The sequence below is a fragment of the Pelophylax lessonae genome (assembly GCF_965119305.1).
Source record: "Pelophylax lessonae genome assembly, chromosome: 11".
NCBI classification, from domain to species: domain Eukaryota; kingdom Metazoa; phylum Chordata; class Amphibia; order Anura; family Ranidae; genus Pelophylax; species Pelophylax lessonae.
The window spans coordinates 180259128-180284826 of NC_138778.1; the positions used below are offsets into that span (position 1 = coordinate 180259128).

The window sequence follows — 25699 nt, forward strand, 5'->3', positions numbered from 1 at the left end:
CCATCGATTGCTGAAACCCGCACAGCCTCCCGCATAGCCACTGCCGCAAGTGACAAAATGGATGATATTGAAAATCATCTTAGACTAAACACTGTTCGCATAGAGGGGCTGCCAGAAAAGGTGGAGGGTCATGACCCCCCCACAGAATTAGTCGAGAAATGGCTACTGGATCTAGTCGGGAAAGAAGCTTTTACCCCACTGTTCCCTGTTGAAATGGCGCCATCGTGTTCCTGCTAGGGCTGTCCCAGACAACGCACCTAGGCCAGTCCTGGCATGGAAACTACACTACTGCGACAGAGAGAAAATCTTAAGGCTAGCAAGGGAGAAATCCACCATACACTACAATGGCACCAGAGTCTCATTTTATCCAGATTTCTCAGGTGAGGTGCAGAAGAAGCGGGGCAAATTCCAGCATGTCAAGCAACGTCTTCAACACCTTAATTTGCAATATGCAATGCTCTACCCTGCACAGCTGCGGATTACAGCCAGAGGTCAGGCGCACTTTTTCAAATCAGCCGGGGAAGCTGCAGATTGCCTGGATGTCAATGAGCCCTCTCTTCGTGCCAGGCACAGAGACAACGCTGAAACCTGAGACTGTTTCCTTGTTCTTCCTCTACAAACAGGCGCATACCTCTGATTCGGCGCTGCACTTTTTTACCGCAATCACTAAATTGTTGCTATGTTTACCGTTAAGCTCAAATGGAGGCAGCCCCTCGTAGGAGATCGTGAAAAGCTCTCTGTGAGATGCCTCACCACCAAATGCGAACACACCTGATGGGTGTTATCTGTTGGGAAGCTTTGCCTGAAAGGCACCACTACAAGTTTATGATTTTGTTTAATTGATACCCATTGCCGGCTGGGTTTTTCTTTGGTATTTTTCATGAGACTTTTTGTTTTTTTGCACTTCCAGAGCTGTCTTGTTCATTTACAATACTTACTAGGCCTTAGTAGTATGAGATGCAGATGCATCTCACTTGACACATTGCATAACATCTTATCATTAGTCACATGACTGACATACTTCTGGTTACCTGGAATGTTAGGGGACTAATATAATATTTACTAATATATGAATATGTATCATAGCTGTGGTATATATATCGCCACCCTTTTCCATTTCAGTGCTGCGGGACCTGCTGGTCTTCACTTTAGATAAGCCTGATATTCCAATCTTTGTCCTAGGTGATTTTAATAATGGCCTAGATCCTGCCCTAGACAGACCTCTCCCCCAAATTTAGGTTCCTCACAATGAGGCAGCCCACTGCTACGATTTATGGAAGAGGTAAAATTGTTTGAAGTATGGAGAGAAAAGTACCCTGTAACTTCATATCCGCAGTTAATGGTATAAAAACAGAATCTAAAAACATGAAAAGCTTCTCACTCAGCATGTCCAGGAAAGGGAGAGAGTGCATATTTCACAACCCACAGATAGGCCCAGTCAGCTTGGCTCGCTGCTTAGGATGCCCTGACACAACTGATTAAAGCGGAGTTCCACCCAAAAGTGGAACTTCCGCTTTAGGGAGTCCTGACCCCCTGACATGCCACATTTGGCATGTCATTTTTTTTGGGGGGGAGCGGGTACCTAGTTTTGACAGGTACCCGCTCCCACTTCCGCTCGGAACGCTGCTGCGCCCTGAGCAGAAGTTCTCCTCTCCCCCTCCCTCCCTGCAATCTTCTGGGACACGTCAGAGGTCCCAGAAGATTGCCGGCCAATCAAGACGCGCAGCGCGACTCGCGCATGCGCAGTGGGTACCCGGCTGTGAAGCCGCAAACTGTCACAGCCGGGTGCCCACAGCAGTGATGCCGGCGCCGAGGGAGAGGATCGAGGCTTCGGGCGGCCGCATTGCTGGACCGTTGGACAGGTGAGTGAATGGCTGGAACTCCGCTTTAACTCCAAAGCTGAAAAAAGGAGGTTTTTTTTTCCAAGGTAACCTTTTATGAAAAGGGGGAACAGATTGGTGGTCTGCTTGCAAAAATAGTTAATGTACGCCCAGCGGCTCTGGCGATTGTTGCACTAAAGCTTCCTACAGGGGGCTATGCCAATTCCCCGTAAACGGTTATGGCAGAACTAGTAAAATTCTACTCGGAACTCTATGCCTCTAAGGTCTCCTATACCCCAGAGGCCCTATGAAGTTATTTACAATCTATCAATATACCCACCCTGTCAGGCGCTCATAGAGCAAGTCTGGATGCTCCTCTTACATTAGAGGAGATCTGGGAGGCAACCAGCTCTTTTCTCAATTACAAAGTCTCTGTGGATGATGGGCTACCAATGGAGGTATTCCAACAACACGCTGGTATTTTTTTTACCTAAGCTGTTGAAAGTATTCAATGAGACCCGTGAGCATGGACGGTTACTGCCTTCCAGGAACAGGGCTAGTTTTTTGCTTTTGAAGGCTGATAAACCAGCTATGGAGCCTAATTCCTATAGACCTATTTCTTTGTTACAAGCTTACATAACATTTTTGGCTAAAGTACTGGCTCGGAGACTTAACAAAGTAAAATTGCTGATATCGTTCATGCAGACCAAGCTGGCTTCATGCCTAACAAATCCACTGCCTTTAACCTCAGACGACTTTATATAAATATGCAAACACCAGCTGATAACGGAGGGGCGAGAGCGCTTTTGTCGCTGGACGCAAGCAAAGCCTTTAATAGCGTGGAGTGGTGCTATTTGTGGGCAGTGCTGGAAAGATTTGGCTTCAGAGAACAATTTATTGCATGGATCTGTTTATTGTATCATAATCCCCAGGCTGCTATCAGAGAGGGTGACAGGACCTCACAGGTATTTTCATTGGGTTGGGGTACTAGGCAGGGGTGCCCTCTCTCCCCCCTCCTATTTGCCCTTGAAATCGAACCCCAGGGGGCTAAAATTAGGACGAGCTCTCTGATTGAGGGCTTTAAATATGGTGCACTCCATGAAAAGATCATGTTGTATTCAGACGACATGCTGCTTTTGATGGGAAACACAGGCCCCTCTTTGCAAGCTGTAATGGACATAGTCACTTAATTTGGCATTGATTCAGGCTTGACTATTAACTTGACCAAGTCAGCCCTGTTGCCGCTGGATGGAGCTCTTGACCCCCAGTTATCTTCTTTGTGCCCAGTGCCTATAGTGGGGCAGTTTAGGTTTTTGGGAATCGTAGTCTCGGCTGAGATTGTGGACTATAGTCGTTTGAACTTATTTCCCCTGCTGTCACGGTTTAAGGTGAAAATGTGATCTAAACCAGTGGTCCTCCACTCTGGTCCTCGGGGCCCACTAACAGGCCAGATTTTAAGTATTACCTTGGGGAGATGCAGACTAGAATACTGCAATCACTGAGCCGCAAATGAGATCACCTGGGATGTCATTTAGTTATCTTGCAAACCTGGCCTGTTAGTGGGCCCCGAGGACCGGAGTTGAGGACCACTGATCTAAACTACTGCGGTCAGTGGCAGGTAGAGCTAATTTAGCAAAAATGAGAGTTAGGCTGAAGCAACTCCAGAGGTCTAAGGATACTAGGGGCCTAGCATTCCCGAACCCCTGGCTGTACTATCTGGCAGCCCGGCTGCAGCAGCTGCTAAATGGCATGAATGATGTATCGGCCAAGGGGAAAACACATACTGATTCCACATTAGCTGTGGCGTTGCACTGTGTAGAAGCTCAGACTCTCCCGGAAGCCCCTGAGGCCCAGTTCTTCTTAAAGTCCAACAAGAGGTACCCCACAAATAGGCTACTACATAAGATTTGGTTCAAAGCAAAACAACTACAAAGAGTGTCAGTATTTACTAGTTACAGCCCGATCTGGAACAACAATACTTACCCGGAACTGGCAAAGCTGCAGTGTGCAGCCTGGTGGCTAACATATGGTGTTGCTCACCTCCGTCCCATTTTAAACAATGGCAGGTTGCTCCCATTTGCCCAGATGCAAACCAGATATGGATTGTGAAACAAAATGTACTTCCCCTACCTTCAATTGCAGCACGCTATTAAAGCACAAGCATCCTTAGAGTAGGCGTTGCTATCTCCCACTCCTCTTTTCAATATGATGCAGCAATCCACATCTACTAAAGGGTTCATCTCCAGGTGCTATGCGATGCTGCTGCCAGAGTACCTGGAGAATTTTCCCAACACGGCTATGGAAAAATGGGTGGAAGATGTGGGTGACCTAGATGGGGATCAGTGGTCGGAAGCCCTGGAATCTGTCCACGGCTGTTCTTTAAATGTAATTTAAAGACTGTCCCCACTATATATACATTATTGTGGGTTCATCATACCCCACTTAAATTGTTTATTCTAGGACTCCGCCCAGACCCATTGTGTACAAGATGCAAGGGAGCTAAGGGGGACCTAATACATCTCTTTTGGCGGTGCCCAAAGTTGCACCGCTTATGGACTGGCATAGTAAATACTATTAACAATACTTTTCAAGTAACCGTCTTTCTTGACCCTAAACCTTGCTTATTGGGTATACTGGATAAGGTTATGATGGACATATATGTCAGAGAGGCGGTGTCCAGAGCAATGTTCCAAGCTCGAAAGCTGACCTTGCAACATTGGATCTCTCAAACCTCTCCAATTTTAGAGATGTGGTTAGCCAACATGGGATTAACTTTGAGATATGAGCGCTTGATATATCAGCATAGAGGCAACCCAACCCGGTTCAATAAGATCTGGGGATGCTGGCTAGCTACCCCTGTCTTGGCTCCATTGGACCTAATTCTTGATAGGCTATTAACTTACAGTGGGAACTAAACCGCTTTTTTGTCCCCTTGGAGTGAGTTTAATTTAAAGTACTGGGGAAGAGATATGATGAGAATGTCTTCTTAAACCATACCTAGGGATGCATACACTGTGAGATATAACGACTGATGACATCTCAGGCTCAATTGGTTTTAAAAACCTGCTTTGTCTTTGTACAGGAACATTATTCTACTTTGTATTCTGCGAAAGTATTGTATAATGTAATACTTCGGAATGTGCATAGTTTACTGTACTTTTTAAAAGTTGTTAATAAACCTTATTCTAATTTAAAAACCAAAAAAAAATTGCAACAACCACCAAATATGTAGTAGTAGCACAGTTTGCATCTACCTATGGCATGTTTTGGTACCCAAGTACTCCAGTTTTCTCCCACAAACCAAAAAACATGCTAAGGACCATTATCAACGTTTTTTTGTTTTTTCACACCTGCTTCTCTCCCGATACCAATAGGTCTGGATTGTTAAGCTGGCATTTACTCAGGTTGACCATTGTATGTGTCTGTAGGACTGATTTGGGTACATTACACCATGAACTCTTTTGGGGAGAGAGACTTATCTGGGAAGGTAGTAGCTTTGGCCCTATCCTTTAAAATGGACATTGATAAGTATTGCAGTAGACTGAGAGAAGCCATCCCATTTACTGTATCTCTGTCCCGACATGGGCCTTTAAGATACCAGATGCCTACAATTTCATCTTCCTTTGTGAAATGACAGACAGTGCACAGTTTTGGCCAATTTTGCTATCTCTGTGGATAATGAAGGTTGTGCCTGGGAACTCTGGACATCTCATTGCAGGGCTTTTTTTCAGTGGGAACCTAGGTGAATGAATTCCGGCACCTCCAGCACTGAATGAATGTATGTAATGGCAAAGTGTGCTAGATTTTCTATTGATTGTGGCTGTTGGGGAGCCTATTGTTGCTGGGGGGGGGGGGGGGGTTGGAATAGTCTGCTGAAAGGGATCTACTGTAGAGAGAGGTGTCTATTGATGTTGGTTGCTGGGGGATCTGTTGTTTCTGGCGAACAAATTCTCTCGGGTGTATGTTTGATGTGGTGGATCTATTGTTACTGGGTTGTTGTTTTTTTGTGAGGGGTCTATTGTTGGTGGGGAAGATCTATTGTTTCTGGGGGGTAATTTGTTGTGATTGGTCTTTTGTTGGTGGGTATCTATTGTTGCTTGGGGGAGGGGGGTATTTTGTTAGGAGTGGTCTTTTTGTTGGTGGTATTTTGTTGCCAGTGGTCATTTGTTGGTGGATATCTATTGCTGCTGGAGGGTATTTGGTGGGGCAGGATCTATTGTTGCTGTGATTACTTCGCACCTCAAAATTATATTTGGTTATGTATTCTCCAAAAGGGGCGGTACTGGGAGGTGGGTAGGGGGTGGAACCAAGGAACGGTGCTCAGAGTGGGTAGGGGGCAGAGACCAGAGGTTACCCAGAAGGAGGGAGTTCCTGCACCTTTTCTCAGAGAAGAAAAGCCCTGTCTAAGGGCTTATACCTAGGATGTCTTGCTCTGATGTGATTGATATGTAGCTTGCATAATGCGGATAAATATGTTAGAATTATATTTACATGTAGTTATACTTTGTTATTCACACCAAAAACTGCTGTAAGAAGTAAAGCCAATCAAGCATTACAAGTGTGTCAAACAATGGAGCAATTTGTCACTGGATGTTGCAGTCAATAGAAAGCAGCTTATTGGATTCACATTATTTTCTAATTGCGGCCTCTCGTTCCAAGTCCTTTGACCTCATATATTATCTTTGTGACTTTTCTTGTCTCTTCACCAGCTCCAACCCTGTTTTGAAAACCATGTGGCCCGAGGGAAAACTGAGCATCACAGAGGTCACCAAACGTCCCCTGACAGCTGCCACCCTCTTCAAGAACTCCATGATTGCCCTGGTGGATAACCTGGCATCTAAGGTACCAGCTCTGGTCTCCCTGTTACACAACTCTGAGGTGCCAGCAGCTCTACTGCTCACCCATGGCGACCTCCAGCTGTCAAGATGTCACTGACAAAACCTGAATAATATTTTTTATTATTCAGGCTGCAACGAACAGACAAGGATCTTATTTTTGACATCTGGTTGAATATTTTTTAACACTTTTTTTTGCCCATTCTCAACAGGCTGATCTGTTTTGTTTACCATTAGCCATGCACACATGAATTGTGCCTTTCTTTAATAAGACAGCCAATCGTATTTAACTTATCAAATTGCTTCAAACCAATAGAAAATTACCTCTGTATGTTTGCTGTAGCAAACCACAATCCGTGGGTCTTTCCAGACACTGTCAGATAGGCCTACTATTTGTTGGCTTAGTGGGTAAGTTGTGGCACTGGATTCTTGGGGTTCAGTGCTGACCAGGAGGAACCTAATTGTTTGCATGTTTCCACTAAGGTAATGTAGGTTCCTTTTGGGTTCCTCCCACAATCTAAACCCATATTGGTTGCAAAAAAGAAAATCGCTTGATTACCCATGAAGCTATTGTATTCTGATTGCAAGAAGTTTCCTTACCATCAGAATACAATGATCACTGCTTGCTGCTATAGCTGCTGGCAGTGATTGCATGAAAAAAATCCTACAGGCTGGATGGATTGACTTCAGTTCAACCAGCCTGCCCTTACATGGTTGGTTCCTGCTGAACTGGCCAAATTGTGCTCCGGCTATGGCTGGCTTAAAGTGATTCTAAAGGTGAAAATGATACAAAAATAACAAACATGTCATACTTACCTGCTCTCTGCAATGGTTTTGCACAGAGCAGCCCTGATCCTCCTCTTCTCTGGTCCCCTGCCGACTCTTCTGGCTCCACTTCCCTGCTGAGTGTTTCCATAGCAAGCCGCTCATGCAGGCTGGCACCCAAGCCAGCTCTGTGTGTCAATTGGCACACACGGCATGGCCCCCTGCTCTCTTCTCACTGGTTGTCATTGACAGCAATGGCAATGGCTCCCACTGCTGTCTCTCTGTCCAATGAGGAGAGAGAGATGTTGCTCTCATGCACAATGCTGGAATCGAGAATCGAGATTGGGCTCTGGTAACTATAAGGGGGGTTCGGAGGGGGAGGGGGCTACTTGCAGAAGGTTTTTTTTACCTTAATGCATTCTATAAAAAAACTCCGACCTTAAGAAACACTTTAAAATATAAAGCCCTTAAAGCTACCTTTTATAGATTTAGATGAACTACAAAATAAATGGCCAAGAATGTTATTTTCTATTTTTTTGTATAGGTGGTTGGGATTTTTATATATTCTGAATATGTCAGCCATCATTTTGTTTTAATAAGTTTTGACTGAGGAATCAATGGCTAAAAAGTCCCAATTTGCTTCATAGTATACTCCATACTAGGGATGTTGGTAAAAATTCTACCTTTCACTTCACTCAGTGGTTGATGATGGCTTCTTGAGCTCTTTGGGTGTGGGTTTGGGTTTCATACTGTATTACTTTTTCAATTTTTAATTTTCCTCCTACTTTTCTGCCTTCTCTTTCCTCTTCCTTGTAGTTTCCTGCAGTCGGCTGTTTTTCAGGTGCGTCATTCTTCTCTCCCTGCTCACGTTCCTTCTTATCTATTCCGCTGCTGTCCTTAATGTTGTTGAGTTGCCTTCTTCATCTAACTTTTTGTCACTATCTGATGACCTTTCAGGAGCCTTACTATGTTCGCTGCATAAAGCCAAATGACAAGAAGTCACCATCTTTATTTGATGAAGAGCGCTGCAAACACCAGGTGGGGTATCTGGGTTTACTTGAAAATGTTCGTGTCCGGCGAGCTGGTTTCGCATATCGGCAGGTGTATGAGCGATTTCTCCATAGGTACGGACAAGCTTTTCCTGTGAAATCAGTCTATTCATCTATGCCACACGTGTATATCTGTCAAAAAAAGTATTTGCTGTCGATCTAAAATGGAATGTAGGAGAACCATATGATATTGGCTTTCTGTAGCTTAAGTATTACCTTGCCTTCTCCAGGTTGACATAGGTATAATCTATCTTATCTGCTGCGGCCCACATCATATTACTGGCACATAGTTCTGAGGGCAGGTTCATGTATGTCAGGAGCAGAGTTGAGATGCCGAAGTAACTATTTGTAGCCCCAAACTGGAATATCTGTTTTCAGGGTAAGGCATATTAATAAGATATTGCATGGGGAACCCTGACAGAATTCTGGATGCACAGGGAAAGAAAAAATTAATAAACAAATCTACCTGCTATAAAAATGTTTGACTGGCTTACCTCTGTTGAAAAAAGGCTAAAATGGAATGTCATAAAGATATCATTAACGGTGAAGTGTGGGAAGTGAAAACAAACATACATACCTATATAGCTGCAGCATCATTCCAATGCTGCAGCTTTCCTCCACCAGCCAGAGAACTGAGCGATCGCTTGACCAGCAATCTCTCAGTTCTTGGGTCTGCTTGGAGCACAGAGCAGTGACAGTCAGTCACCATTCTCTGCTCTTTCCCTCCGGTGCTCACTGGTGCACTGGTCTGGGGAGGGGGCAGGAGTGGCTGGCTCAGGCTCTCATTGGTAAGCTCAGAGGCTGAACCGGCTTCCAGTCAGGCATCTGGGTGAATCCCAACATTATTGTTGGGATTCATCCAGAAACTGGAGCAGCTCTGTGATGTCAGCCGACAGCAAATTTCAGCTTGCTGTCAGCTGATTCTGGGTCACAGGACTGCAAAAGAAAGTTCGCTAATGAAAACTATGGCCAAAAAAAGATTGGTCTATACTGCGCTATTTTCCAGAGAAAGTAACACAATAAATTAATTTTTAGGCACAATACTATAAGCAGGTGGCCTGATGTTTTGCTCAGGCATAGTCACTGCTTTTGGCATAAAAATGTAAATTTCTTAGATTGCTGTAGTGCCAAGAAAGCTGTTGTCTATAAATATATTGATGTACTGGAGAAATATGGAACTTTGAAAAGAACAAACCTCTATGCTCACCTCCATGCTGTGCCATCTGTGTGGTGCTACAGCTGTCCTATGCTTACTCTAAAACCCAGAACTGAGCAATCACATGACCACTGATCACTCAGATCTTGGTCTGCTCAAAGTGTAGAGCAGTGACTATTAGTTGCCGCTTTCAGCTCTGCTCCTCCAGTGCTCACTGGAGAACAGGGTTAGGGAGGGGGAGGGCATGGCTGGCTCGGGTTCTCAGCCACACCCTGAAACCCAGAGCCAGTTGTCAGGCAGTGAGGTGGATTTCGATACTATTGTCAGGATCCTTCCTGTGTCTCTGCCCCATCAGCTAATAGTAGGCAGTAGCCCCCTATAAGCTGAATCTGGGTTACAATAGTACAATAAAATGTAATCCTGTGACCCACAAGAGAAGTATGGCCAAAAAAAGCTTTGCCCATACTTCTCTATTGGGTATGGAACTGTTTAATATAGCTATTATCCATCTGCATTTTGCAAGACATAATGTACATGAATATGCCTTTTTCAGTACAATATTGTGCCTTTTGTATTGTTTGGCTGTATACCATAATTCCCTCGTTCATTGCCTACTTTCACCACTATGTTTTTTCTCCCTATCCAGGTACAAGATGATATCCCAGGTAACCTGGCCTAACCACGACTTGCCTTCAGATAAAGTTGCTGTGCAGAAGCTCCTGGAGGAATGTGGATATCACCACGATGCTGCATATGGAAAAACCAAGGTTTTTATCCGTACCCCACGTACCCTGTTCTCCCTGGAAGAGAAGCGGAGTGAGATGCTTATCAGGATCATTCTTTTCCTGCAGAAGGTAAGCTGGTGATAAAGGTAAGGATGCTTGTTTTTTACATTCTGTGTGAAATTTAGGAGGGCATCCTACACTTTTCTCAGTGTGTTATAAACTATATGACAAAAAAGTTTGTGTATACCCGATCATCACACCTACTATATTGCCAAAAGAATGTGGACACCCCGTTCAAGTTTTTTACAGTGAATAGTAATGTTAATACTACAACATGTAAAGACCTTGAGGCAATTCTGAGTTTCCAACCTTGTGGATCCACAATTATGCCTGTGGTTTTGAATTGGGATGTCCAACAAACACATATAGGTAGTTGGTGAGGTGTTCAGAAACGTTTGTCCATATGGTGTATATTTGGGCTAACCTAAATTCCTGAAAATGTCTGCCAGTTTCTCCCAACACTTTTGCCACTTCACAAATATAAAAAGCAGCAGGAGATAACAATGGAGATTGGAGTCAGGGTTACACAAAGAAACCATGCATTTTATAAAGCTTGTGGAGAGGGCAGGATGTGCCCAGTTTTCTATTAATTTAATGATCACCATGAAACAATTTCATAAAATATAAATTAAAGTGTAGCTCTAGACCAGGGATCTCCAAACTTTCTAAACAAAGGACCAGTTTACTATCCTTCACACTTTGAGGGGGCTGGACTGTGGCCAGTGTGCATAGAAATTGCCCTGGCATCAATGGGAGTAACAATGCCTCATCGTTGACTTTTTAAAGTAGGAGGAATAATGCCCCATTGTTAGTATCAGTTGGAGAAATTGTGCTCCATCATTAGTGTCAGTGTGAGGAATAGTGCCCCATTGTTGGTGTCAGTGGAAGGAATATTGCCCCATTGTTGGTGTCAGTGGGAGTAATAGTGTCTCATCATTGGGGTCAGTGCAAGCAATAGTGCCTCATCATTGATGTCAGTGAGATGAATAGTGCCTCATCATTGGTGTCAGTGTAAGTAATAGTGCCCCATTGTTGGTGTCAGTGGAAGGAATATTGCCCCGTTGTTAATGTCAGTGGGAGTAATAGTGCCTCATCATTGGGGTCAGTGCAAGCAATAGTACTTTATCACTGGTGTCAGTGGAAGTCATAGTACCTCATCATTGATGTCAGTGGGAGGAATAGTGCCTCATCATTGATGTCAGTGGGAGGAATAGTGCCCCATTTTTGTTGTCAGTGAAAGGAATAGTGCTCCATTGTTGGTGTCAGTGGTAGAAATAGTGCCCCATTGTTGGTGTCAGTGGGAGGAATAGTGCCTTGTATTAGTGGGAGGAATGGTGCCGCAAGCGAAGGACCGCATCTGGCCCCAGGGCCACAGTTTGGAGACCACTGATCTAGACAGAAACCTAAATGCATGGTTGAAATACATATGTCTGCAGTTAAACACCATATGTTTCCAAGCACAATTTCAACTTGTTTCCCTCTTCTCAACCCCCTTAAAATTAAACAGTGTTTTGGTTTTGTCACTCATGGTTTAGATGTGGAGGGGAACATTGGCTCGCTGGCAGTATAAGAGAACCAAAGCAGCCATCAAAATAATGCGGTACTACAGACGCTACAAAGTGAAGTCCTACATCAAGGAGGTTGTCCGCAGGTTTAATGGTGTACGGAACAGCAGGGATTATGGGAAGAATGTCAAATGGCCTACACCTCCAAAGGTCCTTCGTTCCTTCCAAGAATTCCTGCAGAGAGCCTTCCACAGGTATTCAGGCTCAACTGGATCGGAAATGAGGCAGAATTGGACCATGATTTTAATAGCAGCTAAACATGCTTTCTTTGTTGACAGGTGGAGGGCGTACCACATCTTAAAAGCCATACCTCCCGCCGAAATACCAAAAATCAAGGCCAAAGTGGCTGCATTTGAGAACCTCAAAGGTCAGCGAGCTGACTTGGGGCTACAGAGACGATGGGAAGGCAGTTACCTTGCTTTGGTAGGTCTGCAATTGTAATAAGACAGACAGCAGAAAAAAAGTAAATTTGCAGTTGTAATAATTCCCCTTATTACTTTTATCAGAAACAAGAGAACAGCCAAGACTCAGAGGTGTTCGTATCCCGGGCCAATGAGCTGCAGAGGAAAGACAAGTTCATGCAGCCTATCTTCTCCTGTCATGTACGCAAGGTATGTATACATGGAACTGTGTGATGTATGGCCAGTGGTAAAGATAATACAGTGAGATTCTTATAGCGGACATTATTATGCTCATTCTGCTCCACCTTGGCTGAATAGGCTTTTATTGTACCTAGTAAGCAATCTCTATACTATTGTATCTACAGTAACTTACTTTTCTTTAATGAATGTGGCTCCCTTTTATGTTTCTCTAGTATATGTGATGTATGTGACCTGTCATCTATAAAGAGTGTTCAGCTCATGCATACATTATGCTGCAGTCTAGGCCTGAAGATGACAATTCCCACCCTGACAACTTTATGTTCGCATGCTGATAAAACACATGGCCTCTTTGCTACTGATTGTGCAGTAACAGTCCACAAATGGAGTAAAAACAACAGTTCTGTTCTTTTTAAAGTATGAATAAGTAAAAAAGGTGCACTGCTATGGTATAATCAGTTAAAATAATGATGTTGTGTGATGTAAATTGCTGCTCCCACCGTGTGCAAGTACTCATTACTTGAGATAATCAGTAATATGTCAATAGATAGCAGCGCGCTATTTATGTGTGAGTGCTGTATACATAAATCATCTTAAATATATAAAACAATATTCCAATGCATTAAACTTCTATTCTTAACGAAAAACTGGCATCATATTAATAGTGATGAATATTAAAGTCCGTGATTTATTGCACGCAGTGCATCTTCATTGTAGACAAACACAATTGTGAAGGACTGATCAGCTTTTCATTAAAACCTCCCCTTATTTCAGTGGACCAACTCCATGGTTATGTAAATAGAAAAGGAAATCCCATAGTGCAGCAGCCTTTAAAATCGTTTATTATGCATAAAAGTGTTCCAGAAAACTCATATTTTTAGAAGTATAAACAGGTGTTGGATATGCAATCTAAGCTGTCCTAGTCCAATCTAGCATGACGGAGCTCCACTCACTGGCTTCCTGGTTCGGATTGCATTCAGACAGCTGAGTCTGACATCACTAGCTCTTCCTACGCGTTAAGTCACACAACACGTGACTTAGGGCAGCTTAACGTCGCGTGACGTAACGCGTAGGAGGAGCTAGTGACGTCAGACTCAGCTGTCTGAATGCGATCCGAGCTGGGAAGCCAATGAGCGGGGCTCCGTCACGCTAGATTGGACTAGAACAGCTTAGATTGCATATCCAACACCTGTTTATACTTCTAAAAATATGAGTTTTCTGGAACACTTTTATGCATAATAAACGATTTTAAAGGCTGCTGCACTATGGGATTTCCTTTTCTATTTACATAACCATGGAGCTGGTCCACTGAAATAAGGGGAGGTTTTAATGAAAAGCTGATCAGTCCTTCACAATTGTGTTTGTCTACAATGAAGATGCACTGCGTGCAATAAATCACGGACTTTAATATTCATCACTATTAATATGATGCCAGTTTTTCGTTAAGAATAGAAGTTTAATGCATTGGAATATTGTTTTATATATTTAAGATGATTTATGTATACAGCACTCACACATAAATAGCGCACCGCTATCTATTGACATATTACTGATTATCTCAAGTAACCATAACCATGGAGCTGGTCCACTGAAATAAGGGGAGGTTTTAATGAAAAGCTGATCAGTCCTCCAGGTGGAGGACATTAACATCTCATTGCACATATCTGCTGTGCTGCAGGTGAGTGCGCACTGCACACAAAGGTGCCTTGGTGGAAGTGGTTGACACTACAGCACCTTGTTTGTATATTTATGAAGAAGCATGTTACCGCTCCCCTTCGAACACTAGGGATTGGGAGGCCGGCTGTGACCAAGACAGGAGCAATAAGCATGTGCAAGGGCACAGTGGGGTTGACTTACTAAAACTGGTGCAGTTGGAATCTGGTGCAGCTGTGCATGGTAGCCAATCAGCTTCCAACTTCAGTTTGTTTAATTAGGCTTTGACAATAAAACCTGGAAGCTGATTGGTTTATGTGTGAAGTTGCACCAAATTTTGTATTCTCCAGCCTTAGTAAATAACCCTCAGTGTCTTTTTATATCCAGTTGACACGTTTTCTTTAACTGTCTTTTCCCTCTAAGGAAAGCCTGATTGTACATTTTTTTCTTACTGCTTAGGTGAACCGATTTAACAAGGTAGAAGATCGAGCCATCTTTATAACAGACAGACATCTCTATAAAATGGATCCCAGCAAGCAGTATAAAGTTATGACTAGCACTCCACTTTATAATGTAAGTAAGATGACTAAAAGTGTTTAAACTCAAGAACAAAAATGTAATATATTGCAGATTATCAGTCCATAGATGTGATGGCTACGTTAGTTGTTTTTTTTTCAGGCTTTATTTTCCTGGTAATCCTACCAGCAACACACTCCCTGTCCGGGGGTGACATCGGGCAGCAACTGCTGTAACTAGAAAGGCATTTGTAAATGGCATTAAAGCTGGGTTCAAAGATGCCAGAGATCGCTTGTGATTCTCTCCGCATTGCTGGGCACATCACATGCGATTAATGTGCGATGCAAATTCAGCCATACAAACTGTATGGATGAAATCGCATTTGCACCAAAATGGTAAAGGAAAATTTTTTTGGTCCGCACTGGAAACAGATCGCATGAGTGTTCACATCCGAACCTAAAACCTTAAACGTACCCAGGTGCAAAAAAAAAAAAAAAAAAAGGGGGGCAGGGGGGCACTGGTGCAATAGACAAAAAAAAAATGGGCAAGGAATGATAAACGAATGAAGGAAGTCTTTTTATTCCTTGAGAAAAGTCCATAAACCTCACTGTGGCATGAGGTTCACATTATGGCAGCGTCAGCATCTCTTTTCCAAGCAGGATCCAGGGCTCCAACCAGCAAACCATGTATAAACAGAAAAAAGACTGGGAGAAAAGCACCACTACCCAAGTGTAGCATTTATTAAAACGCATTGGTAAAATGAAAAACATAAAATATACACTCACATTTAAAAAGCATATTACTAGGTCTCCAGTAGTGGACAACCTTCCAGGTGGTCAATGATGAGCAAGCCCCTCTGCATGGATGTAATGTAAAGTGCTTGGAACCAGGAAGTTGACCAGGGAAACACCAGGAAGAGCCAGCAGGAGCAGCAAACTGAGTTTGTATATCACATGCATAAGAACCACTGTGGACAGCAGGGAAATGTGTCAGGCCCACAAAATGGCTGTGATGATGTCATGTGTGATAATGATGGGTGCGGTGATGCATTTCGGGGTGTGGCCCCCTTTGTCAAAAACTCACTTTGCTGTGCCTATGGAGGAACAGCATTGTCACACTAGGACAGATCTACAGAACCCTCTTCTCCATAACCTAGTAAGGAGGTATTTTGTAGTCCACCGAGATAGTTGGAAACAATGCTAAGGCAAGCCATAGATTATGCAATTTTCTTTCTTTCAACCACAGGTTGAAGGAAAGAACATCAGTCGATTCCACCATTGACACTGACTGCTCCCACCTACTGCACTACTATGTTCTGACAGTGGGTTTCCCTGCCATCAGAGTACAATGACCACTGCCAGCCGCTATAGCCGACAGCAGTGATTGCACAAACAAAAATGACAGGCTGGTTGTGCTGAAGTTGATCTATAGATCGACTTCAGTACAACCAGTCTACCTATAGATGGATTGAAATTGGAAGCAATAATCAGGAGCTGTCAGTGGTAGCTTAGTCACTGTGCTTGAGAGCATGCTCTCAGCACAGTAAGTCAGCCCCCCATTGATGCATATGTGAGAGGTTCAGCATTAAAGCTCACCCGCCCAGCTGCCATATTTATGCATATATTTGTCAGCGGGAACATCGGGTTAACAATGAACCTTACACTGACCTGAACCTTAATATTAACCTATCCATAAAAAACTGAATACCTAGCATCCCCTCCCCAAGGGAATAAATATAGTTCCTAACCTAACACTAAACGTGACCCAAATATTTCAACCAATCTTTTGCCCTAACCTAACCTCCACCTAAAACTGATATTTCATTTTATGGTAGATGATGGAAAGCCCAATTCCCTAAGATTTCATACTACCCTTACCAATACCGAAAGTTATGTCAAATCCTTTACAGTGTCTGCATCAAGGTTTTAATGTGATGATATCTCCTCTGGGAAATCACATAAAGGCAGAGAGAACATTGACATGGACATGTCAATTACCATGTCTGCTGGACCAGGTGCCTTATTTACGATGCTAGTTTATTGGTTATCGATCTCAGGCTTTATTCCTTCCCACTATATTAACACATCTTAACAAACCACTATGAGCAAAATAGGTTTTAACAAAATCAACAGAGCTCTGATGGTTGCCCTCCCCCATATAGTATTACAGCTGCTATGCAGGGTATTATAGGAGGCTAACTTTGAGTTAGCCTCCTATAATACGTAACATACGGTATATGTAACTGTGGTCATGTGAAGAATCGAACATTAAGGCAGTCCCCGACTCCGAGATGAGCCACTTGTGTGCAGCAATAATATAGAATTCCTCTGAGAGATGCTTCATCCCATGACACTACACACTCATAACACATGTATGGTTGCATTCGGAGGGACATGCCAAGCCATTGCCCACTCCACCAGTCCAACGTACCAGTGTTACCTCATTCCCAGTAATGGAATAAACCTCACTGGACACATGGTGTGGGTCTCATACGTATCCTAAGTTACCTCTTTCCTTCCCGTACCTAGTAATCAGACCTTAGATCTCCATAACGCTAGTCTGCTGCCAGTGGCCAGAGGAGACGGACAGCTAGGGAGGGGGTCAGAGCACCAACCCCCTCCCTGCGGGAAGACCTGTTACCTAACCATGTACCATGCCAAATGACTGGTTGCTACAGCTGTTGTACTCTTCGGTTACCCATGGCAACTACCTCCTCTTTTCTGCCTTGTGAGTTAACCTTTTGTAGTGGTGTTAACCCACATACCCTGTAGTGCTTTAACAGACCCAGGTTTTTAGGAATACGGACAAAAGATGATCCAAAACAGTATCTCTCCTGCGCTCAAGTGCTGTGTGAGAAGGCGAGTGGTAATAGGTGGTCTTTGTTATCACCACCTAAGGTCTTGCTGCCCCCTCAGGACCAAGGGTATCCAAATATACTGAAAAATAACAACAAAAGAAGGGTGCAACGACCTCCTGCATTACCACTAAAAAATGTTTATTAAAATCCAAAAAAGCAGCATACATTGTACTCCCACACGCATGATATTTGCACAGATGTAAGGAAAATGGAACCAATCACCTCCAGGACTGCCAGTACTACCTTTTGGCTCTGAAGAAGAGGGTCCTCCCTCGAAACGTGTCAGCCAGGCATATGGGGACGTCATCACGCCATCCAGCACCATAGGAGTATCCTGGCAGTCCTGGAGGCTATTTGTTCCATTTTCCCTACATGTGTGCAATTATCATGTGTTTGTGAGTACAATGTATGCTGTTTTTTTGGATTTTAATAAACTTTTTAGTGGTAATTCACAAGGTTGGTACGCCCTTCTATTGTTGTCTTTAGGAATATGGGACACAACATACACCCCTTTTAAAAGTGGGAGTAAACACCCATCTCTGTCTTTTACTTATAGGTAAGCCTATAATACGGCTTAACCTATAGATACTGTAAATATTTCCTAAACATTCACCGTTTAGGAGATATTTACTGTACATGCAGCTGGTGACATCACCGGCGCATGCGCTCTGAAGGAACGGCCACCCGGGTCAAACCTTCAGAGTCCTATTCTGTTACTGGCAGTCCACAGCCAATCACACAGCTAGAGTCCGCAAACCCGGAAGGAAGACCAAGTAAAGATGGGAGCACCTGCAGTGGTGACAGCGCAGCACTGGAAGGCTTTGTTTTTTTACCATAATGTGCTAGTATGCCATTATGACATTTCAGGTTAGAGGAAAAAAATCACCCAGCTGTTTACTACCGCTTTAATAACTTCAGACCAGGCTCAAAGCAGTTGGCACAACATGTATACATGTAATAATGTCCTCATCCTAACTACACCTAACCATGGCTACCCCAGGTTACCTGCACAGGTGAAAAATCTTTGGGAAAAGTCCATGCTTGGCAAGTCCATGCCCCTGGGGTGTCCAGATGAATCAACGTTCTGAAGTGGACCACAGGTCCCAGCTAGCCTCCCATCCCTTCTGAAGCTCCCAAGCCTGCTTGGATCTGGAGCTCTTCCCTTTTACAATTCATAGAAGGGAGGCTGGAACCCCAGAAAAAGCCTGCAAACACTTTTAGGGAAAGCGACAAAAACATTAACGCCCCCTTCCCCCTGACCTGTGCAGTCAGTGCTAACTAAACATACAGTAGTTCACCTGCCTATAAATAGAACCCCCAAACCGCTAGTACTTACCTCCCCAATGCTCCCTTGCTGCTCTGTTGTTCCATCCAAGCACTCAATAAATACCTGGTCCTTCTGTATATGGGGGAATATGTGTCCTCCTGCCAGGACGCAATGCTCTGGCCTGAATGGCCAACCACCAAGACGTTAACCCTGTGTAAGCTCTGACACATCTGATGGAAAGCTTACACAGGACTCGGTGCTCTGATTAAAAAACAGGAACAATGAAGAGGATGGGGAGAATGTTTTACAAGAGAACCATTCAAGCCAACGTGACAGAGACTCTAAAAATGCTGCATTCAAGAAAGTAAGCTTTTTATTGTGAACATTAAAACTAAGTGGATTTTGTTATTTACAGTACACCCTAATGAGGTCATGATAGGCTTTCGGGAAGCAGGGTGCAGCTTTATAACCAATTTTAATTAGATTGATGCTGCAGCAAACTTTTCTCTTACACCAGGCTTGCTGTCTGATATTAAAAACTGCATAACGGGTACACGTTTTAGAACAAGCCTTTGCAATAAAGCAGCAGTGTGTAGGGATGGCCATAGAACTTATCATTAGTCCTCTAATCGCGGTTAGTGGAGATCATTGCTGATTGGCTGCAGCAGGTTATACTTCACACACTGCTTTTTGCTTCATAAAAAGCAGGCCTAAGTGTTTTCTCCTTCATATCCGCCAGTTCTACCATGCATCCTATGAATTATTAATTGAAAAAGGAAAGCTGGGTAGAGTGGAACTGATGTAAGTAATGTATTTGTTCTTTGAATATTTAACCAAGTACTAAGCATAGCGCCTATTGATCACTGTGACCTATTTGAGAGAGAAAAAGTGGATTTTTAGCATGTGTATATTGCACAACGTGATTATCACAGCATCCAAGCTGCCATAAAATGGATTGTAATTACAAGTATTTGTTGTTAGGACCAGCATTAAAAGAACAATTCAGTATATTTATTCTTTTTTAATCTGGTCTTCTACCCAGGCAGTAGGTGGACCTTTAGGTTTCTTTTCCACATCTCTTACACCCCCCCCCCCCTTTACGCTGAATTTTGCACACACAACTGCTAATGACCTAGATGCTTCCATCTGAGGTTTCAATCTAAAAAAGCCCACCTCAAAACAAGCAGCTTCATTTGTGCTGTATCATAAGATAACCCATGGTGCTCTGGGAACTCATTATCATGTAATAACGTGCATTCAATAAAATTAAACTGGAACCATAATGTTTCCCTTTATTTGCCTAGAGAGGCATTGGAAGTTTACTGGACCTCTCGTATTTGAAGTCTTATAAAATTCACAAGTTTTGCATAGTATAAAGCAGCGTTTCTCAACCTTTTTTCAGTCAAGGCACCCTTTAAAAATGGACAGTCTCCAGGCACCCTTTAAAAATGATGGAAAGTCTTGGAGCACCCCATTCTAAAATTTAAAAACATATTCCAGTAATTTTGCATAACGCAGAAACATCCACACAAGTGGGACACCCATCGTTAGAGGTGATTTATTCTTCCAAAACAAATACACTTTTTCAAACTGGTTCTGACTAGTATTCCAATGTTTCTATTCTCCCTCAGTTTTTCTCCATCACTCAGCTAAGGTGCGCTCAAAGCTGATGGAGAAGGGCAGGGAAGGGTCAAACAAGGATGCTGTGCAGGCGACTGACATCCTCCTTATCAACTGATGATGTCATTGGTCATTAGGAAGCTTGAAGCTTGTAATGGTGCACAATGAATGACTACAAGTACTCGTGCAAATGCTTAGTACCAGTATTGGTGCAATGCTAATTGTAAGCGAAGATTTCTCAGAAAAACAAGAACAGGGTTCTGTGTAAAGCATGCTTTTGGGAGGGAAGGGATCGTTGCTGGATGGGACTTCATGGGGTATAAGGACTGGTTGTCCTGTGCTTGCAGAAGCAGGACATTTTTTAAATCACGGGTTCTCTTTCCTGCAACAGACCCAAAGCTTCAGGAACACTATTTATTCTGTGCATCAAAAAAAAAAAAACAGTACAATGGCCATTTTTTTTCCTTATGAAACATACAATATTCATGATATAGAGCCCTATAGCATGCTATAATCCTCTATGCCCCTTCTGTAGATACATTTGATGCCAGAAGTTGTTTACAAAATTGTATAGAATAGTCCACAGGGATTGGATCTGCCAGCATTTCCTGGAAGACTATTGTCATGATTAGACGTGTGGAGGATAGGGAGAAATAAATGGAATGAGGTGACCTGTATAAAACAATAGAAAGAAAGCAGGAGAGATGGTTGCAGTCAGTCACATTTGATCTTGCAGCCAGCAGCTACTGGCATCTCGGCATCCAAAAGCATCCCATCACCGTGACAACCACCGGGGGATGGGGTTGCCATGGAAATCTCCATGGAGACAGGATCAGCCGATGTCTGGTCCAGCGCAAGCTTCATTCAGCTCTTCTACCCGGCCTGCTGAGATTATGTTGTTGCTCGTCTCTGCTGTTCTACGCATCATTGTTTTTCTTTATACCTCCATTTTGTCTGTGTGTTCCGCTGTATATCTTTTATATTGTTATTATAGCAACATATAAGGAAACTGCATGTTACTGGCCACAATCTGCAGTGAATTCTATTTCTAAAAGATACAAGCTCGCAGAATAGCATATTTATTTCCATCCAAGCACCTGAAGACTGTGAAGGCAGCTATTCAGTTGAAGGAGTCTGTTTTATACAAACTGGATAATAAAGAGTTAATTCAGCAATACAACAAACTGTCTATAATAAGGGGTGCCTGTAGATAAAAACTAACCAAAAACTTTGACCAAAACTGAATAATGTACTTGCTATAGGTGTAGTCCATTTACATACCTGAAAACTCCCAGGACATTGCTAGGACTTGGCTAAGTGAGGCCTACATATTACCGTTCATCTGCACCAACGCAGGAGCGAGCTCTTTCTCTGATTCAATCCTTCACATGCATTTTCTCTTCTCTGCACGTGGTAACTCTGAGTTTAGAGTTTGAGAGCTCAGTCCTGTGATGATGAAGATGAACAGCATTAGGTAGGCCTCACTTAGCAACATCCTGGCTTCATGGGGTACATAAATGGCTTATACCTATAGCAAGGACATTATTTAACTTTAGTCAAAGCTGCACAGTTTGTTTTTCCACTATGGCTGGCCATTGATAATTTGTTTTTGTTTTTTTGATCAAAAAAAAAAAAAAACCCCAAATCATCAATGGCCAACCATAGTGTCTGTTAGGCTTGTGACGGTATCAGATTTTCATGCTGCGATTAATTGATTAAGGTTTTGCCACGGTATACGGTATTATCACGGTATTCTATTATTAAATTTAAATTATTAAATTTCCACCTCACTTCAATTTCATTGCTGAATTTAGGGGCTTTGGTTCACTTATGCACATTATTATATAGTCAGTCAGTACAGACTCTGTGAAAAAGGCCTAAAATAGGTCATCAAGCAGTGTCTGGCCTAACTGGTGATAACTGGTCCTGGCGCTCGGCTCCGATCCGATGGCCTGGTCATTAAGAGGGCAAATCCTTGTGGTCAAGATGTGGTTAAACCTGAAGGAGGTGTTGTTTATAAATTACTTTACTATTGCTTTAGGCCTGGTTCGCATGTATGCGGGTTGGTGGTTCGCATGTATGCGGGTTGGTGGTTCACATGTATGCGGGTTGGTGGTTCACATGTATGCGGGTTGGCGGTTCACATGTATGCGGGTTGGCGGCCCACATTTGCACAGGCATAGCAGCCCATTGATTTGAACGGGCTGCTATGCCCTCATTTTCCCCAGAAAAAAGGTGCATGCAGCATTTTTTTTAAAATTCAGTGGCCTTGAAATCCATCCTGCTTTTGCACCATGCGACTAACCTGCAGTTCCTGCTCTGGCAAGCTTTCTGCATTTTTTGTATACGTGGGCACGGCATTTAAAAACAGTTTGCGTGTGCAGCAACGGCAGGTAAGTCGCATGGTGCAAAAGAAGGATGGATTTCATGGCCACTGCATTTTTTTAAATTCTGCATGCACCTTTTTTCAGCTGAAAACGCAGGCATAGCAGCTCAAGCCCATTCACATCAATGGGCTGCTATGCCTGTGCAAATGTGGGCCGCCAACCCGCATACATGTGAACCGCCAACCCGCATACATGTGAACCACCAACCCGCATACATGTGAACCAGGCCTAAAGCAATAGTAAAGTCATTAATAGATAAAAACACCGGTCCTCCTGCAGGTTTAACCACTTCTGGATCGCAAGGATTTGCCCCTTTAAAGACCAGGCCATCGGATCAGAGCGCCAGGACCAGTCATCACCAGGTAGGCCAGACACTGCTTGATGGCTATATAATAATATATATATATATATATATATATATATATATATATATATATATATATATATATATATTAGAGCTGCACGATTCTGGCCAAAATGAGAATCACGATTTTTTAGCTTGGAATAAAGATCACGATTCTCTGTGTAACAAAAAAAAAAATTGGGATAACTTTACTGTTACGTTTTTTTTTTTTTTCATTAAAGTCTATTAATTGCGTTTGAAAGACTGCTGCGCAAATACAGTGTGCCATAAAATATTACAACAATCGCCATTTTTTTCTGTAGGGTCTCTGCTAAAAAAATATATAAAATGTTTGGGGGTTCTAAGTACTTTTCTAGCAAAAAAAAAAACTGATTTTAACTTGCAAGCAACAAGTGTCAGAAAAAGATCCAGTCTTTAAGAGGTTAAACTTCCTTTCTCCCTGGCAGAGGGAAGGAAAAAATACAATGTAATCATTTTTGTTTATAGTTACTGGGAGACTTTGCTGATAGGGATTAGCTGTGTGAGTGAATGAGTCATCCAGCTCACTGAAATGTATCAATTCACAAGTCAGGCAGACTTGACAGAGAAACTCGGTATTTTAAAAATGCCACAATAACAATACCGTGGCTATGCAATACCGCGATATATCGAATTACCGAAAACCGGCATATGTCTAGTGTCTGTAGATACAATTAGCATTGGACCTGGGAACTGATTGATGAACTGCATTCAGAAGGAACTGGTTACCAACCTACATGGCTTCCTCTACATCTTGGAGGACAAGTTCACCTTTAGGGCTTGTTCACATTAACCTACTACAACGTGCACTCATGTAAGGGCCATGTTTACCTGCACCGGGATGCACCCAAGTGGTCTATGCATCCCTGTGCAAGCAGTTCCATTCTTGTCAATTGGGAAGCAGTAACTTCCAGGGGTGGACTGGGCCGGGGGGCAGGGTGGCAATTTCCCCCGGGCCAATCTGACGCCCCCCAGAAAAGGCCGCTGCAGCAGCAGCAGCTCCGCTTCACTTACAGAGTGACCCAGCCGGACGAGATCCATTTGTTCTACTGCTGGCCTCTATTTTCTGCACTGGTTGGCAGGGACACCTGGCATCTAGCAACCAGTGACACAACGGTCCCAAGGAGGAAAGTGAGGCCTCAGCATTCAGAGCAGGGGGGGGATCTTCCTCCTACTCCATGCCTTATTACTGTTTGGCTCCACAAACCACCTACCTGCATCTTCTTCTGTGCAGGGGCATGCGCCTCAGAGCCTGCCTGAAGGAAGGGAACTGTCATTGATTGTGCCAGGAGCACCTCTCCAGAGTCAACCTGTCTGAGGTGAGTTCGGGAGTAGTGAATGAATGGATCATATGTGTTATGTGGAGCATGGGAGCATGAGCTGGCAGCAGAGGAGGAGGTCACATCCTGAGATCTCAGCCAGGGTTCATGCTGGGATTTGTAGTCCATTACCTTTGGGGATGTGACCCCCCCCAAAAAAAGTGAAGGACTACAGGACTCAGCATGAACCCCTCAGAGCTCAGAATGTGTCACACACCTCCACCCCACCACCCCCAACTAGTGAAGAACTACAGGTCACAGCATGAACCTGTGAGATCTAAGGGGGTCACATCCTTAGAGATACATGCTGGTACTTGTGGTCCTTCACTACTAACTGCGGGGGGGGGGGTTCAGGTCCTCTGCTCTGAGGGATTCATACAGGGACTTGTCTGCACTATTTGCATTTTCGTTTCTGGAGGCCATGGTGGTACAAGTCCCCCAGGGGCCCTGGAGGGCCACATTGTCCTACCTTTGTGATCATTGAGAACCTTAGACTATTTTCCCTAATCCATCACTTTGCCACCACGGGCTCTATGGGCCACTTGACTGGACTTGCCCCCCAGGCCTAAGACTGCCGGCCCTCTCCTGGTGACTGCATGGACAGGGTGGCTCCCAGTTTGACATCCACTGTCTATGTTTGGGGCCATGCATGCACCCACACAGATGTCAATGTGGACATCTGTCCGTACAGCCACGGCATTGCAATTGACATGAATGGGACTGCCTGCATGGAGTTGCACGAAATACCTGTGCATACCTTTGCAGGTAAACATGGCCCTTACACAGGTGTAAGCTGTAGTAACCATGTGTGAACGAGGCCTTAAGCTTATTGGGTAAGCTATCTGCAAACTGCAGTGCTAATCAGCCAATCAGAATTCATAGTTTACTGATCTGATCCCAGTAAATTATAATGTTACTGTTTGTTGTGGAGTACTGTACTTTGTCTTGTTTAACAAGCCATTCAATGCTGTAGACAGCTATTTTTGTATATTACATTATTAAGTCAAGATTTGAAGATGATTATGTGTTGTATATAAAGATTTAAAGATAATTTTCCATTCTATCCCCAGCCATTATAATTATTGAGTCACTAGAAATAATTATACTTTTCATTTGCAGATCAT

The 25699-nt window shown here is 43.4% G+C and overlaps 1 protein-coding gene across 1 annotated transcript in view; it reads left to right on the forward strand.

Annotated features, from left to right (window-relative positions):
• MYO1D (myosin ID) overlaps window positions 1-25699 on the forward strand; it is a 181388-nt gene that overhangs the window by 134707 nt on the left and 20982 nt on the right. Inside the window, exons 14-20 of the mRNA XM_082271268.1 lie at window positions 6530-6662; window positions 8378-8544; window positions 10272-10479; window positions 11946-12169; window positions 12254-12398; window positions 12482-12586; window positions 14687-14800. Coding sequence (XP_082127394.1) covers window positions 6530-6662; window positions 8378-8544; window positions 10272-10479; window positions 11946-12169; window positions 12254-12398; window positions 12482-12586; window positions 14687-14800 — 1096 coding nt within the window. The remainder of the gene's footprint in view (window positions 1-6529; window positions 6663-8377; window positions 8545-10271; window positions 10480-11945; window positions 12170-12253; window positions 12399-12481; window positions 12587-14686; window positions 14801-25699) is intronic.